The sequence below is a fragment of the Lampetra fluviatilis genome, chromosome 30 (assembly GCF_964198595.1).
Source record: "Lampetra fluviatilis chromosome 30, kcLamFluv1.1, whole genome shotgun sequence".
Taxonomy (NCBI): domain Eukaryota; kingdom Metazoa; phylum Chordata; class Hyperoartia; order Petromyzontiformes; family Petromyzontidae; genus Lampetra; species Lampetra fluviatilis.
In genome coordinates this window covers 9328101-9343085 of record NC_136304.1, presented here as the reverse complement: position 1 = coordinate 9343085, position 14985 = coordinate 9328101, and the positions used below count along the sequence as shown (strand labels likewise).

The following is a 14985-nucleotide window of genomic DNA, read 5'->3' as shown; positions in this document are numbered from 1 at the left end:
TTTTCAAAGGGCTACAGTATCCCGTATTATATTATTATACAATCATTTAAATCTGATCCCAACCGAGCTGAGTTGAATCAACTGATTGCTTTGGGAGTGTTAGAAATAGTACTTGCTGATCTTAAAGAATGAGGGTCAGCATTAGGAATATCTCTTGTGTGAATTGGTGTGATTTGTGTTTGTGTACGCTTAGGATTTAGATTTTAGATTGTATTTATTTCAGAAGGGCCCAATGAGCTGTTAGGCTCTATTTCATGGGCTTCATGCGACGGTGCAGATGTTATACAGTACAGGATCATGTCCCGTGGATGCCAGTGGGAGTCTTTAGGTGGAAATGAAGGTCCTGCCTCACCTGGCCGACCCTGCCGAGTCCTGGGCCCACCCTCCATGGCGTCGCGACGGCTTTGGTGGGGGTCCAGGAGACTGCGACAGGGGCAATGATGAACATCAGTGAGTGAGCCATATCACTGCAACTTGACTCCTGCTTCTCTCCACATGAAACACCTGATCCCCAAAAGACAAATATCCCTTAACAGACTGTTGGGGAAAGTGCTGCTAGCAAGCACCTATGAAGGCCGGCATGGTACACGAGGGGGTGGGTGGCCAGCACCAGGCCCGACCGCCTTTGTCTCCCCAGTGGCGATGTTTACACAACGCACCAGGTACTCATTTGAGACTAAGTCGACCGAGGGGAGGAGGCCCCAGACCGGTTTAAATAATCGTCACGTGTGTTGACCGTGAGCGGGAATCGAACTCGGGTCATAAACTTTGCTTTTTGTGACCAGGACTTTATGTGAAGGAATAACACAAATGCACACGTTTTCTCATTGAAAATAGGTAAATAATATCCATTTTCTGTACTTTGGATGCATAATCAATTAGAAAATAACACTTACTCCCCAGAAACAAACAAAAAATGTTGTTACACCATCTGTCTGCAATGACTGCTCCTGTCCTTGCAACAGCCCAAGCTGATGGGAATATCATTTTCCACTTTTAAATTATTGGGAATCATTTATACATTCTCATTATAACATGGTAATCATACAAGTATTCAACTGGTACTTGCTAAGTAAGGGTAATCCCATCACACACTGGAAATTATGTCATACTGGATTTGGTTATTTGATAATTGCATTATATACACGATATAAAGGTACACGTACTCCCCTTTGCCAATCTACTGCTGGATGAGGGCCTCTCCATGCCATGCAGGTCATGGAGAGTTATTTTACTATACTTCACCATGCTAGTCAGTGTGGGTTGGTGAAAGTGGGCAGCCCATAGAAGTACAGTTCAACAATGTATTTTGCTGCACACAATGTATCACCCCCTTTTACACCATGGTGGTTGCCCATCCAATCACTAACCAGGCTAAAACCTGCTTAGCTTCCAATATCCAAAAAGATTGGATACATTTCTGGTGATCTGGGCATGGTCCTGTGTATATATATAGGAATATGCATATATATACAGACAGTATATACACAAACAAGCTGGCCAAACAGTTAATTAAGGGAGCCTTAATTTAATTCAACACAAGTATTTACACGCATGCTAATGTAAGGAAATCGTGCTGGTATGCAGCACAATGTTCATTAAAAAAACAGTTTATGGAAAGCATTTTGTTGCCAATATTTCATAAAAACCTATATAGAAATTTGGACATTGGCCATAGGAAGCTGTTTGGTCAATTTTGTAGAGAATGTTTACAGGATGTTTTCGAGTTTGGGTATTTTTTTAAAGTACCCTCAGAGAAATGGATGGGCAGATGGACAGGAATGGAATTAAGTGACCTATTGGCTCCCTTAAAAAGGTAGTATTAAGGCCATTTGATAGTGCACTTCCTCTTACTGCCATGGCATTTAGAAGTATTAGTTAAGCTGCTGAGAGCACAGCCTTATTGTTGGCAATGTACTCATTGGGTTTTCCAATAAAAAGGATGAAGATAATTTATTGTACTGGTACAACACTTTTTGAGCAAAATCAAATGAGTAACCCAATGAATACCTCCAACATCACACATACCTCACGTGTCTCTGTGTATCCAACTTCATTGTCACCATCACCATTATCCCCAGCATTATCATTACAATCCTCATCGTCATCATCACCAATGAAATCATTATTATCAAGCTTATCGTTAAGAATCTCATCGTCATGGTCACCATCATCATTATTGTCACCACCATCATCAGCATTATCATTACAATCCTGATCATCATCGTCACCACTGTTATAATTATTATCAGGCTCGTCATTGCTATAAAAAATCTCATCATGACGTTGACCACCACCATGAACACCATCACCATCCTCAATGGGCAGCAGAAAAACAATTGACCAGGAACGTAAGACAGCTCTGCAAATCATCACAGCAAAATGTTTATTTTAGAGCCCCGAGGGGTAATATAAAGGTTAACGGGCTGACAATAGTGCTACAACGAAGGGAAATGTTCAGTTAAAAAGTAGACTTTGTTATTTAAAAACCAAATAACTTAACGTAAAAGTATATTTAAAAGTATAATTACGGGTGCTTAGAATCATATTACTGTATTTTTGTTAATGGAATAATTCCTGGTATGAATAAGATAACATAAAATGTGGATTTGTTTTAGTTTGTAAAAGCAAACGCATCACAAGAAACCGTACAAACGGAGTGGGCATATTCATTTTACAGAGAAAAGAAGCAGGCACATCCTAAGAATTTCAAAAAATCAAACTACCACAATCATGTGCACGTGATTGGTTACATATAACTATGCAAAAGAAACTTAGAAAACAAATACCAAGACATGAGAGATTAATGACATTCAAAAGTAATTGATATATTGTATGGCTGGTGTACTGCGTGTGCCCTCTTGTGAAAGACTAAATCTGGCAGTGGCAATTACATAGAGTTTAGTGTTAAAACACACGCCCCCATCAACACGAGCAAAATACCTCTTCGTTTTCATCCTCCTTTTACAGCCACACACATCGAACATAATGGTAGCATAGCGTGAGTAAACACAGGGAAAAAATGCACATAGTGATCAGAGCGATGACGGAAACACACACGGAAACCAAACAAGACCAGAGACATCACACTCAATGTTAAAAACCAAAACAAAAGTGAACGCAACAACACTTTGAGTATCAAAGTCAGTGTGTGAATGAGCATGGGATGGTTTTAATTTACATTTACAGCCCAAAGCCAGTGGTGAAAATCCCTTATTCCATGATGGTCGCCAGTTATTCAATAGGACAATTATTTCGATTTAAAGCTTTCGTGACGGCAGGGATTCATCTTCTTGGTTCTTTCGGTAAAGTCACGTAGAATGGAAATAATAAAATAATAAAAATAAAACATAATAAAATAATTCTCACGACAGCTGTCTTTCCGACAGACCTGTTCTTCACCTGAGGACGGCTGCTTGCGTTGTGGCCGAAACGTCGTGAGAATTATTTTATTATGTTTTATTTGTATTATTTTATTATTTCCGTTCTACGTGACTTTACCGAAAGAACCAAGAAGAGGACAATTATTGTTGTTTTATTTCATGCAGGCAAGGGCCCACTGAGACTACAAGTCTATTTTTCAAGGGAAATCCGGGTCTCTGTTCAAACTCAAAAATTGTACAAAAAGACTTAGTCATTGGAAAACAACATTAATATACCCTTAAGATTAAAACAAGTCAAAACAGTTATTAGAGATGTATTAACAGAAAGTGCACAAATTCTACAATACATATGAGGTAGAACCGTGATCAAAAGAATTTGCAATCAAATTTTCTAAGTATTATAAAGCTGCTTGAGAGGAAACAGACATTATTTGTAAAATATACGCCAAGTTCATGAAAATCATGGATGAAGGAATATTCTCAAAATCTAGTGTTAATTCCTGGCACGTGATAATTTCGTGACATTTCTCAGGCTGTGATGGATTAAATTCTGAATGTAACAACTAGACGAATATGAACTTCGGTCAATGTGAATCCCTCAGGAGTGATACTGGAAGTTGGCCAGTTGGAATAGAGGACACATTAATTATAAATAGATTTACTCTCATTTAGAATAAAATATAAGGAAAAATGGAAGATGACCCGAAATACCATTATATTTTATTGGGGTATTTGCTGACATCGTCTGCTGTCAAATGCCCGATGCATTGAGGCTCGCTTACATGTATGTGAAAAGCATTGAATGCGCTTCAAAAGCCTCATGTTAATTGGATATCAGTTTTGTAATGCAAATAAATGAAATATGTAAATATTGCTTTCTAAATCAGGTTAACAAAGGCTTGGGAACCTGATGCACTCTCAAGTAGCCAACTGTTATTTAAAAACAGAATGACAACGATGCTGGCTCAGTGCATTACAAGCCCCCACAATCTACCCAACCACCTAAGTAGGTTTCTGTGCCTTAAATATCACCAAGGAGGTTACTGGGCAGCTCAGAAGGCTAATGCCACGTCATAGTACTGTGTTGGGACCACTGATATCCCAGGTTCGAAAGAGTGTATCAGCCACCTGTGATTAAAGCAGGTTCTCAAGTTCTCCAAGTGTATTGTCTCAGCCTGGTTATTAACGACTTCATACGTGAATTTCCGTTGGACACTTGAAACCAAAAACTTTCGTCATGAAAAAATATAATTTTGACTGCGATCTAAGTTTTCACAGGGCATCTAAGGCCGCAATAATTAGTGTGGAAGAGGTTGAGTGAAGTGGCTTCAAATGTAATTGTGTCATGTTATTTTCTGGTGTGTTCTCATATGAAGTGATGTTACTCTGTTCCCCGTGAGAATTACGAAGGGGAATTTCTTCATCTCATTACATAATGGCAACAGGAACATGGCAATGCAATTGGTATAACAAATAAAGCATATATGGCGAGATGTTAACTACCTTGCCTGCTATATAGTTCCTGGGTTCAATCCCGACCCTGACGCCTATATATTTGGAGTTTGCATGTTGTCCCTATGGTCATGTAGATTTTTCCGGGGGTCCTCCAGATTTTCCCTCCACACTTAGAATCAACATGCGTTTAGAGTATTTAGCTATACATTTCCACATGGTAAGCAACTGCGTTGAGCTATAATTTGTGGCCAGGTCACTTTTGAAACAGAACTGTGTAGCTCAGTGGGTCTTACCTGGTGAAATAAAAATTGTATAATTTTATAGTTACATTTACATTCTATAAAACAAGCATAAAGCTCACCTGGCTGCTGGCTGAAGCGGAACCGCGGTCGCTGGGTGGGGGAATGGCGTCTGTGGCCTCCTGTGCTTCTGGGCGTCGTGCTCGCCTGCCTGCTCTCGCAGTCTGAAATCAGGTCAAGGTCAAGAGGTCATCGTGGTCAGTGGCGTTGGTGTCACCACAACTCGCTGTTGCTTCATTTTTTCTTCCAGATCCCAGATCTGTTGGAGTCAATACTATAGTCCTCCATGAGTCCTCTGCTTGTTTCATCAGCAACATTTGGATTTAGGTCTTTCTTCCCCTGCATGCCAAAAGCACCAACAGCAGACCAATGATACCCTGAAGAAGCATGGGTGGCTCTTCTTCGATGTAGTGTTTCATAATTGTTCATCAATTTGTTTTGAGTATGATACTGTCTATTACTGTCTATTAAAAAAAGGTTTGTTGTAGAGACGCGAGAGGTACTATTTGTAATGTGGGGAGACAATGACAGCATATAAGTGGTGATTCAGGCAGTGCAGATCAAAGTATCAGCCAGACACTCCTCTCAGACTCGTGCCTTTTAAAGAGTGCCTACTTTAGGAAATCAAAGTAGCAGTTCATAAACCCACCTTTTCTCTTTTTAAACATAGTTTTCATTCGTATGCCTCAATGGTGGATACTTAATACAAATTTGGACTATGAGGGAGAAGTTCACAATATAAAATAATGATACGACCAAATGATATGCCGGTGTGAGCTGTACAGGTCTTTTTTGTTTCACGATTAATATGTATGTCAAACATGTGTGCTTAAATAGGGCATTATGCATGGGTATCCATAGATTGTTAGACTCAGAACAAGGTACCAATCCCCCCACACATTTTGTAGGGCCCAAAATAAAAACAATTGATTTGTGGATGTTTCTAAAGCACTCTAAGATTGCATTTTCGCTCAATATCAGCCGTCTTGCCCAAGATCATTAAAATGTACATCAGTCACAATTATTATTTACTGTATTGAATACTGTCAATGTTGGGCATATGACAAAACCACCCTGAATGAGTTTGGCCTGGCAAGATTTAAACTGCTAAGCAGACCCTGGATAACGTTTGTGCGACCACCAATGCAAAACAGATGTGATAAGCCTCACGGGCTATGTGATGCATCATGAAGTGTAACTGCCCGCCTTCATAAACTCGCACTGACCATAGTGGTTAAGTGTGGCCAAATAATCTCCACGACCCATACAATGTGGATCAGCAGTGGATTAACAAAAAGGCTCTTCTCGTACGCATACCATACATCATTATAGAATTATAAATGCAAAAACGAATTAATAAAGCGGAGAGGTCCCGTGAGGCCTAGCGAACCACCGGACTTTCCTAGTTTCCACAGCCCCCCCTCTCCCCGCGCCCAAACCCGACCGCCGCGTCGGGCCGAGCCGGTGTCTCCTCAGCACGCCAACGTACCGATTTCCTCATGTCCCCGATGTCTATGTCCTCCATGGCACCACGCGAGCAGAGAAATTACACAACAGTTAAGAAGGAATCGATTATTGCCGCTGTTACGGAGTTAAAACTGGCAGCAACAACAACACCAGCAGTGGTAAGGAAAAGACGCTTGGTAACCATGGGAACGACGAGGCGGGGACAATTTGGGATTGTTAGGTTCCACGCGTGTGCTCAATTAATCTGGGACGTCGTCGCCCACGGAGATGGAGCGATTCTAACAGTTCGTGAGCAGGCGTTCGTTTCAAGCCCGTGTTGATTGGTGACACTTAGCAGTGTATAGAGCACAGCTGGTGATGATGCTGGACGCCCCCCCCCACCTCGTGTTGATTCGGTGGGGGGGGAGGAGTCAGCGGAGACGCGCGAGCCAATGGGAAGCGAGGCGGGGGCGGAGCCTCGCGTTCTCAATTGCCTGGTGGAAATCATTGGTTCTCGAATTATAATTCGAATTATTATACTCTTAGGTTTTTTCGGTAAAGTCACGTAGGTAAAAAATAAGTAATAAATAAATGGAAAATAATAATAGAAATAAAATAATAAATCACTATACAATTAAATAATAAATAAAATCTTGAATCGAATGCTTATAATTCGAGAACCAATGAAGTCGAAATAAAAATGCATTATAAAATTTTAAAAAATATTTTCAACAGAGGACCGCAGAATAATGAATGATTTTTAAAATGGTTATTGCTTGAATTCTAACACCTCTGAATTTTGTGGTACATCCCCAATGGAATGCGTTGAGTGTGGAAAAATGGGTCAAACCATTATTTTATAGGGTATCGAATGCCTCGTGCATTGAGCCTCGCTTCCACGCAAGTGAAAAGCAATGGATAGGCTTCAGTAATACACGTCTAATGAACAAATATGAACCTCCGCAGCCTCATGTGAAGTTATATAGAAATGTTATTCAAATTAAAACACCTCTAATATATTACATGGTACATCTAAAAACGTTACGCGTGGAGCAAGGAAGCATTGGACCAAACCATTATAGAGGGGTGTTTATGACGTACTTGGTGTCGGCTGCTCCATGGATTGAGTACAGTGTCTCATTGAGACTGACTCGTCAAGTTACAAGGTAACGATTATTGTTTAACTTTACTCTGTATTTACTTTTTGGTAATGTTGATATGCACTACGTTCACACATACCTCTCCGCGTTTTGCCGGTCGTCATTTGTGCTACTCAAGTTGTTTGATCTCGTGATTTAGCAAATAAACACGTGTTAGGCCTCGGCGCTTGAGTCACAAGGTTACGTGACCTTACGCGCCCCCTATTATGTTTATCACTTATAATAATGAAAGAATCGTTGTTAGCAAAGAGCTGGAGGACCCATTAAAACGATAATTGTCAAGAGGCTGCATTCTCTTGAGGGTAGAGAGGCGAGTCAGTGTTACAGTGCGGTTCAGTACTGTAGTGCATTGCCTTACTGATCAATGGGTTATTATCGGCTATTTTGCCAATCTGCTAGGTGACGGTCTCCCCACACATGTGCGGGTCGTGGGGGTTATTTGACCATACTTCACCACTCTGGTCAGTGGCTGAGAGTATAGAGAGATACAGTACAACAATCGCTGCACTGGCGGCCGCTGCCCACATCAATGGATTATATGCATGGTGGTCATCAGTCCAAATACTCTCCAGACTCAAGCCAGCTTGACTTCCGAGATGCAGCAGCTGATTGATAAAGGGCCGTACATGTTCGTGTCTTTATGGGTGGCTAGGTACGAAGAGTGATCCAGAGCCTCGGAACAAGTAAAGCGTTGGGCAGACATGACCGCAAACCCGAACTACTGGCTGACCACCATGACATGATTCACATATGGCCTATGCGCCATTCGTTCTTAACCTCTGCCGTACAAGTTTTGTTGAAACTAAATCGATATTAAATTTCGATTTAAAGCTTTCGTGACTGCAGGGATTCATCTTCTTGGTTCTTTCGGTAAAGTCACGTAGAAGGGAAGTAATAAAATAATAAAAATAAAACATAATAAAACAATTCTCACGACGTTTCGGCCACAACGCAAGCAGCCGTCCTCAGGCGAAGAATGAGAACATTATCAAGCTAGGAGCTTATATAGGTGTAGCGAGGAGGAGCGCCTTAACAAAAGAATGTGCATATGAAGAGGAATTTAGCATACCAATGGGCAATGCATAGGAGGTGGGCGGAGGGGTTTCAAAGTCCCATTATGCCCATGCATTATGCAGGATCAACAGCACCACGGGGGGGCGCAAGGAACAGCGTTAATAAAGGAAAGGAATGTTAGTGATATGTAGCTGCATTTGCCAAACAACCACGTAGAAAACCAAAGTGGAAACTACATAAAAAACTAAAATATAAACTGATACTTACTATACTCTACAATAAGCTGAGTTACTAACAACAAATAATAAATTACAATTCTACGTCGTAAGAAGTATATAATATACTTCCATCTAAACTTTATTCTTTTAGCATATACAGTACTATATACTGCCATAGATAAACCCAACATTAAATTATATACTGTATTGCTGTAAACCACCCTATACTTTATACATTTTAATATAACACTATGTATTATTCAACTCACCCTAATGTGTATCGAAATGGTTTATTACGTCCTTCCAATGATTGCTAAGCCTGAATCCATCTTCTCGGTTAAAATTGTCTCTGTGTTTGTATATGTGGATCGCCTCATGAACGAATCTCTCATGATAGCCAGATGGCTTGCAGAGAACCTCCGTCTTGGAGAAGTCAATGTCATGTGAGCCCACTGAGTTGTAACAGTGGTCTGCCACGGCTGAGGTGTTTGTCCTACCGTGTTTTAGATCAGCTTTATGTTCACGAATGCGGTCTGAGACGTGTCGTTTGGTTTCCCCAATGTAACTGCTACCACAGAGGCAACTTAGTTTGTAGACGCCAGGGTACTGTATGTCTGGAATCACATCTTTTACAGACGGTACCAGATCACGGATTTTATGTACTGTGTTGAATCGGACCTGGATCTTGTGTTTAATCAGGATTTTGGAGATCTTTTTTGTGACCCCAGCAATGTAGGGTAAGGTGATGGTCTTGAAAGGCTCCTCAACAGGATCTTTCTTGATGGTTGGAGTGATGGCTTTGCGGATTGTGTAGTCGGAGTAACCATTAGCTTTAAGAGCTTGGCGTACGTGTTTGAGTTCACTGGAAATGTGTTCATGGTCGGAGATGCATTGGGCTCTATGATATAGAGTCTTGATGAGGGAATTCTTCTGGGATGGATGGTGGTGGGAATCCGGTTTTAGATAAGCATCCGTGTGGGTGGCTTTCCTGTAGACAGAGTGGCTCATTGAACCAAAGGAGACTTGATGGTTCAATGAGCCACTCTGTCTACAGGAAAGCCACCCACACGGATGCTTATCTAAAACCGGATTCCCACCACCATCCATCCCAGAAGAATTCCCTCATCAAGACTCTATATCATAGAGCCCAATGCATCTCCGACCATGAACACATTTCCAGTGAACTCAAACACGTACGCCAAGCTCTTAAAGCTAATGGTTACTCCGACTACACAATCCGCAAAGCCATCACTCCAACCATCAAGAAAGATCCTGTTGAGGAGCCTTTCAAGACCATCACCTTACCCTACATTGCTGGGGTCACAAAAAAGATCTCCAAAATCCTGATTAAACACAAGATCCAGGTCCGATTCAACACAGTACATAAAATCCGTGATCTGGTACCGTCTGTAAAAGATGTGATTCCAGACATACAGTACCCTGGCGTCTACAAACTAAGTTGCCTCTGTGGTAGCAGTTACATTGGGGAAACCAAACGACACGTCTCAGACCGCATTCGTGAACATAAAGCTGATCTAAAACACGGTAGGACAAACACCTCAGCCGTGGCAGACCACTGTTACAACTCAGTGGGCTCACATGACATTGACTTCTCCAAGACGGAGGTTCTCTGCAAGCCATCTGGCTATCATGAGAGATTCGTTCATGAGGCGATCCACATATACAAACACAGAGACAATTTTAACCGAGAAGATGGATTCAGGCTTAGCAATCATTGGAAGGACGTAATAAACCATTTCGATACACATTAGGGTGAGTTGAATAATACATAGTGTTATATTAAAATGTATAAAGTATAGGGTGGTTTACAGCAATACAGTATATAATTTAATGTTGGGTTTATCTATGGCAGTATATAGTACTGTATATGCTAAAAGAATAAAGTTTAGATGGAAGTATATTATATACTTCTTACGACGTAGAATTGTAATTTATTATTTGTTGTTAGTAACTCAGCTTATTGTAGAGTATAGTAAGTATCAGTTTATATTTTAGTTTTTTATGTAGTTTCCACTTTGGTTTTCTACGTGGTTGTTTGGCAAATGCAGCTACATATCACTAACATTCCTTTCCTTTATTAACGCTGTTCCTTGCGCCCCCCCGTGGTGCTGTTGATCCTGCATAATGCATGGGCATAATGGGACTTTGAAACCCCTCCGCCCACCTCCTATGCATTGCCCATTGGTATGCTAAATTCCTCTTCATATGCACATTATTTTGTTAAGGCGCTCCTCCTCGCTACACCTATATAAGCTCCTAGCTTGATAATGTTCTCATTCTTCGCCTGAGGACGGCTGCTTGCGTTGTGGCCGAAACGTCGTGAGAATTGTTTTATTATGTTTTATTTTTATTATTTTATTACTTCCCTTCTACGTGACTTTACCGAAAGAACCAAGAAGATAAATCGATATTCTGTGTTTGATTACATAGATGTTTGCTCTGAGGAGGCTCACGGCACTGGGAACATCGTTCTTCAACCCTCTCTCAGGTAACGTGCAGAGAGACAAACACATTACTTTGTGGTTCATCTGCTTCTGGTCAATAGACCAGGAATTATAAGGCGAACCACTGTGCCACTGCACTCAATACACTCACAAACTGGCACACATCTATATCCATCCACCTACTCTGTCACACATGCTATGAACACTTAAAAACACAACACACCTCATCAGGAAAAGTGTTGAAGGTGGCCGGGTAGAGGACTGAACTTGGAGCTGAACCTGTAGCACTGAGTTCCCGATTCGAATCCGGATTCTCAAGTGTAGTGAGTTGATAGTCTTGTCACCAATGATTGCAAATAAATAACCACGTAAAATGTAAATGTATCCTTTGGTTGAGAATTAAATATCTGCTTCACATCTTGTTTTTCTTCGTGTATAGGTGCTGGCTCAGCTCTGCTGCAGGCTCCATGCACACAGCTGGTGCCAAATGCCACCATCACCCTCAACCAAATGCATCGGAATGGACCCCCAAAGCGGCGTCCGCCCAAGCTGGGAGCCACTTTCGGACGGCCGCAAATCAAGGTGAAACTCAGTTTAACACATAGCAGGCTTTCGCGACCAATATTATTCATAATATAGGTTTTTGGGTGAGATCGCGTTATTTATAAATGTGTCGTAACCCTCCACCACCCGACACGGCCAAACAATAAAAAATGTGTCACGTTTTTCAAAGGACAAAATAATTTATTTCTTTAGCCCATCGGTATGTTGAAGAGAGAATCAACAGCATTTTAAAATTTGAGTACGACGTTTGGTAATCATTCAATTGATTGGTAATCATTCAATTGTTATTCATTGGTATTTGTTTCCCTTATAAGGAATTGTAATTGTATTTATTTACCACACATTTATAAATAACGCGATCTGACCCAAAAACCTATATTATGAAGGTGAAACTGTGCAGCGTGTAGTTTTCAATGTCTCCACGTTCAACCGGCCTTGATTCTGTCTGTTGTCTACACCAGGCTGCACTTGGGTTTTTTCGATTTAAAGATTTCGTGACTGCAGGGATTCATATTCTTTGTTCTTTCGGTAAAGTCACGTAGAAGGGAAATAATAAAATAATACAAATTAAATAATTATAATTCTTACGACGTTTCGGCCACAACGCAAGCAGCCGTCCTCAGGTGAAGAAACAGAGCTGTCGGAAAAACAGCGTCCTAATGAACACTGCTAAGCTTGGCAGCTTATTTTAAGCTGGGTGGGAGGAGGAGAGCGCCTTGACAGAGGAGTTAACATATTTTATTATGTTTTATTTTTATTATTTTATTATTTCCCTTCTACGTGACTTTACCGAAAGAACCAATAATATGCACTTGGGTTGTTAATTTAATTTATATATAATCACTTGCGCAAAAGCTAATATATAATCTAATCTTAAATTCATGGAATTAATCATTGAGAGGGGGCATGTACTATTGTTTATTAGGAGGGTATTGATCCCTCTCCACCCTGAGAACTCCCCATTTAATCGCATTAAGGCAGTGGTTGTATGGAATTAAACATTTCTGGTAATGATGTAGACACATCTATCAGTACTTTTTATTGTTTACAATTGTTGTTGCGGTCCTTGTGTTTTAGGGCGTCATTCTCAAAACGTTCATAAAGAAACCCAAAAAGCCAAACTCGGCCAATCGGAAGTGTGCCAAGGTAAGTGCTTGCTCATCATGTTGACACAAGCGCTCGTGTTAAGTCTGAATGATTTAATATTCCAATTGCAGACGATGACTTCTCCATCAACTTCCAATTGAAAGGTAGTTGAAGTGGTCGATTCGGTGTGTGTCCTACCTCTGGGGTGGGTAAAATTAGTACCACTTTACGGGAGATTGACAGCGGTAATCCTCCAGGGACAATGCCCCCCACCATGGGAAACACACTTTTTATGCATTGTGTAGCATTGAGTAATAATGTGTATCACACACCTTCATTCTGTGTCTCCACACAGTAAGCAAAAACCCTCTGAACAGGGCCTCATTATTTAGATGTAGTGTTCTTGCCAATAAAATCTGGCAACTCAGCAGCATGTGTTTAACAAAAGCCTGAATCTGCTTTGAGATGCTGAAAGTAAAAAAATATGCAGAGTTTGCTTGCTTAAACAAATGTTTTGCTGAATAATATTAGTCTGGAAAGCCAATCAGCTGATGCACTAAAAAAACTGTTTATTCGTATCTGGAGGCACAAAGACATCTTTTGCTCCTTTCTGTTTGCTCAATCGTGGATGAAGGGTCAAATGAAGTCCCTCTGTTGCTGTCAGTTATCTACCAATTTTAACTGCTTTGTTCATCACCAGTCCCCTTTGTTCGACGTCTTCCTTCTCTTGAGCAATCTAATTTATTGAGGTCTGTTTATATAAGCTTTTGCCCACGATGAGAATGTTGGCTCTGGGCTACCAGTCGAGGTGAAACGCCACCCCAAGGCTCGCATGACGGAGCCCCCCCCCCCCTCCCGGGCTGTCACCACAGGTGCGACTCTCCAATGGCGAGGAGGTGATTGCTTTCATCCCTGGCGAGGGACACAACCTGCAGGAGCACAACATCGTGCTGGTGGAGGGCGGCCGTACGCAAGACCTGCCCGGCCTCCAGCTCAAGATTGTGCGCGGGAAGTTTGACTGTGCGCACGTGCAGAAGAAGAAGAACTAGGAGATGGGAACACGAGCTGGGGATGGGTTGGTGGGTGGGGAGGATAGAGGGTTGAGGGAGAGTGTGGATGTGTCTCTCTGGTGAGAAGCACAACTTAGTGATGTGTAAATTCGCAAAGCGGAACAGACAACAGAGGAGTGATTTCCATGCACAAAGTGAACAGTGGTTCCAGATTAAGATGTTCAGGGGTCCTCAGGGCATGGCTCACGTTCTAGGGTTCCTCCGGGAGGAGCTTGACCTGTGTAAGTGAGAATGAGTGTTGTGATCACATCTGTTCTCTGCTCGAAACCTCACCCGTGTGTTGACCAGCAGGGGGCCCCTTTAAAAGATACATTGATGAACTTGGGGGACTCGTACCGTTCAAGGAACTTATGTCTGCCACGTATTACCTGGTGGTCCTGCGTTAACACCATGGGCCTGAGGTGTGTGCATCAAATGTATCATCGTTGATACAGCTGTAATGTTGACTATATAATACAATATGGATTTATGGAACATGAAATGCAATCGTATTGGAAGGTTCTGTAAATATATTTTTATTTTTTTGTTTCTTCCTCGGAAATATACTAGTGTCATGTTTGTATATAAATATGTATCAAAATGGGCTCTTTCTACAACGTGGTGCCATGAGCGTGGAAACAGTTATTTCTCGCTAGCTGTACCTAATAAAATCTTCATATAATTTTAGAGAAATAGGCATTTACAATCCTTCACTTAGAAGGGATTTACAACCAGGGAAAACATTGCGGTTAATAACATGTTTCGCACTGCACTTGTGATGACACAGCATGTACACGATACGCCCTGTTATGCGAGCGCGTAAATCGTAATTAGGTAAAATTACAA

At 41.3% G+C, this 14985-nt stretch overlaps 2 protein-coding genes across 4 annotated transcripts in view; one reads left to right on the top strand and one right to left on the bottom strand.

The window, feature by feature from the left end:
• Positions 1-6977, bottom strand: part of IFT43 (intraflagellar transport 43) — a 28713-nt gene extending 21736 nt beyond the window's left edge. The window contains exons 1-4 of one of the 3 annotated variants that reach the window (XM_078870561.1): positions 6627-6977; positions 5200-5301; positions 2944-2961; positions 353-423 (exon numbers count right to left, since the gene is read on the bottom strand). In XM_078870561.1, the coding sequence (XP_078726687.1) occupies positions 353-423; positions 2944-2961; positions 5200-5301; positions 6627-6662 (227 nt within the window). In that variant the 5' untranslated portion in view covers positions 6663-6977. The remainder of the gene's footprint in view (positions 1-352; positions 424-2943; positions 2962-5199; positions 5302-6626) is intronic. The other 2 variants (XM_078870560.1, XM_078870562.1) reach the window with 2 other exon arrangements.
• Positions 6978-7664: 687 nt separating this feature from the next.
• MRPS12 (mitochondrial ribosomal protein S12) lies at positions 7665-14985 on the top strand. The gene is made up of 5 exons (XM_078870705.1): positions 7665-7749; positions 11427-11484; positions 11880-12022; positions 13082-13150; positions 13963-14985. The coding sequence occupies exons 2-5, from the start codon at positions 11427-11429 to the stop codon at positions 14137-14139; spliced, it is 447 nt and encodes a 148-aa protein (XP_078726831.1). The 5' UTR covers positions 7665-7749; the 3' UTR covers positions 14140-14985.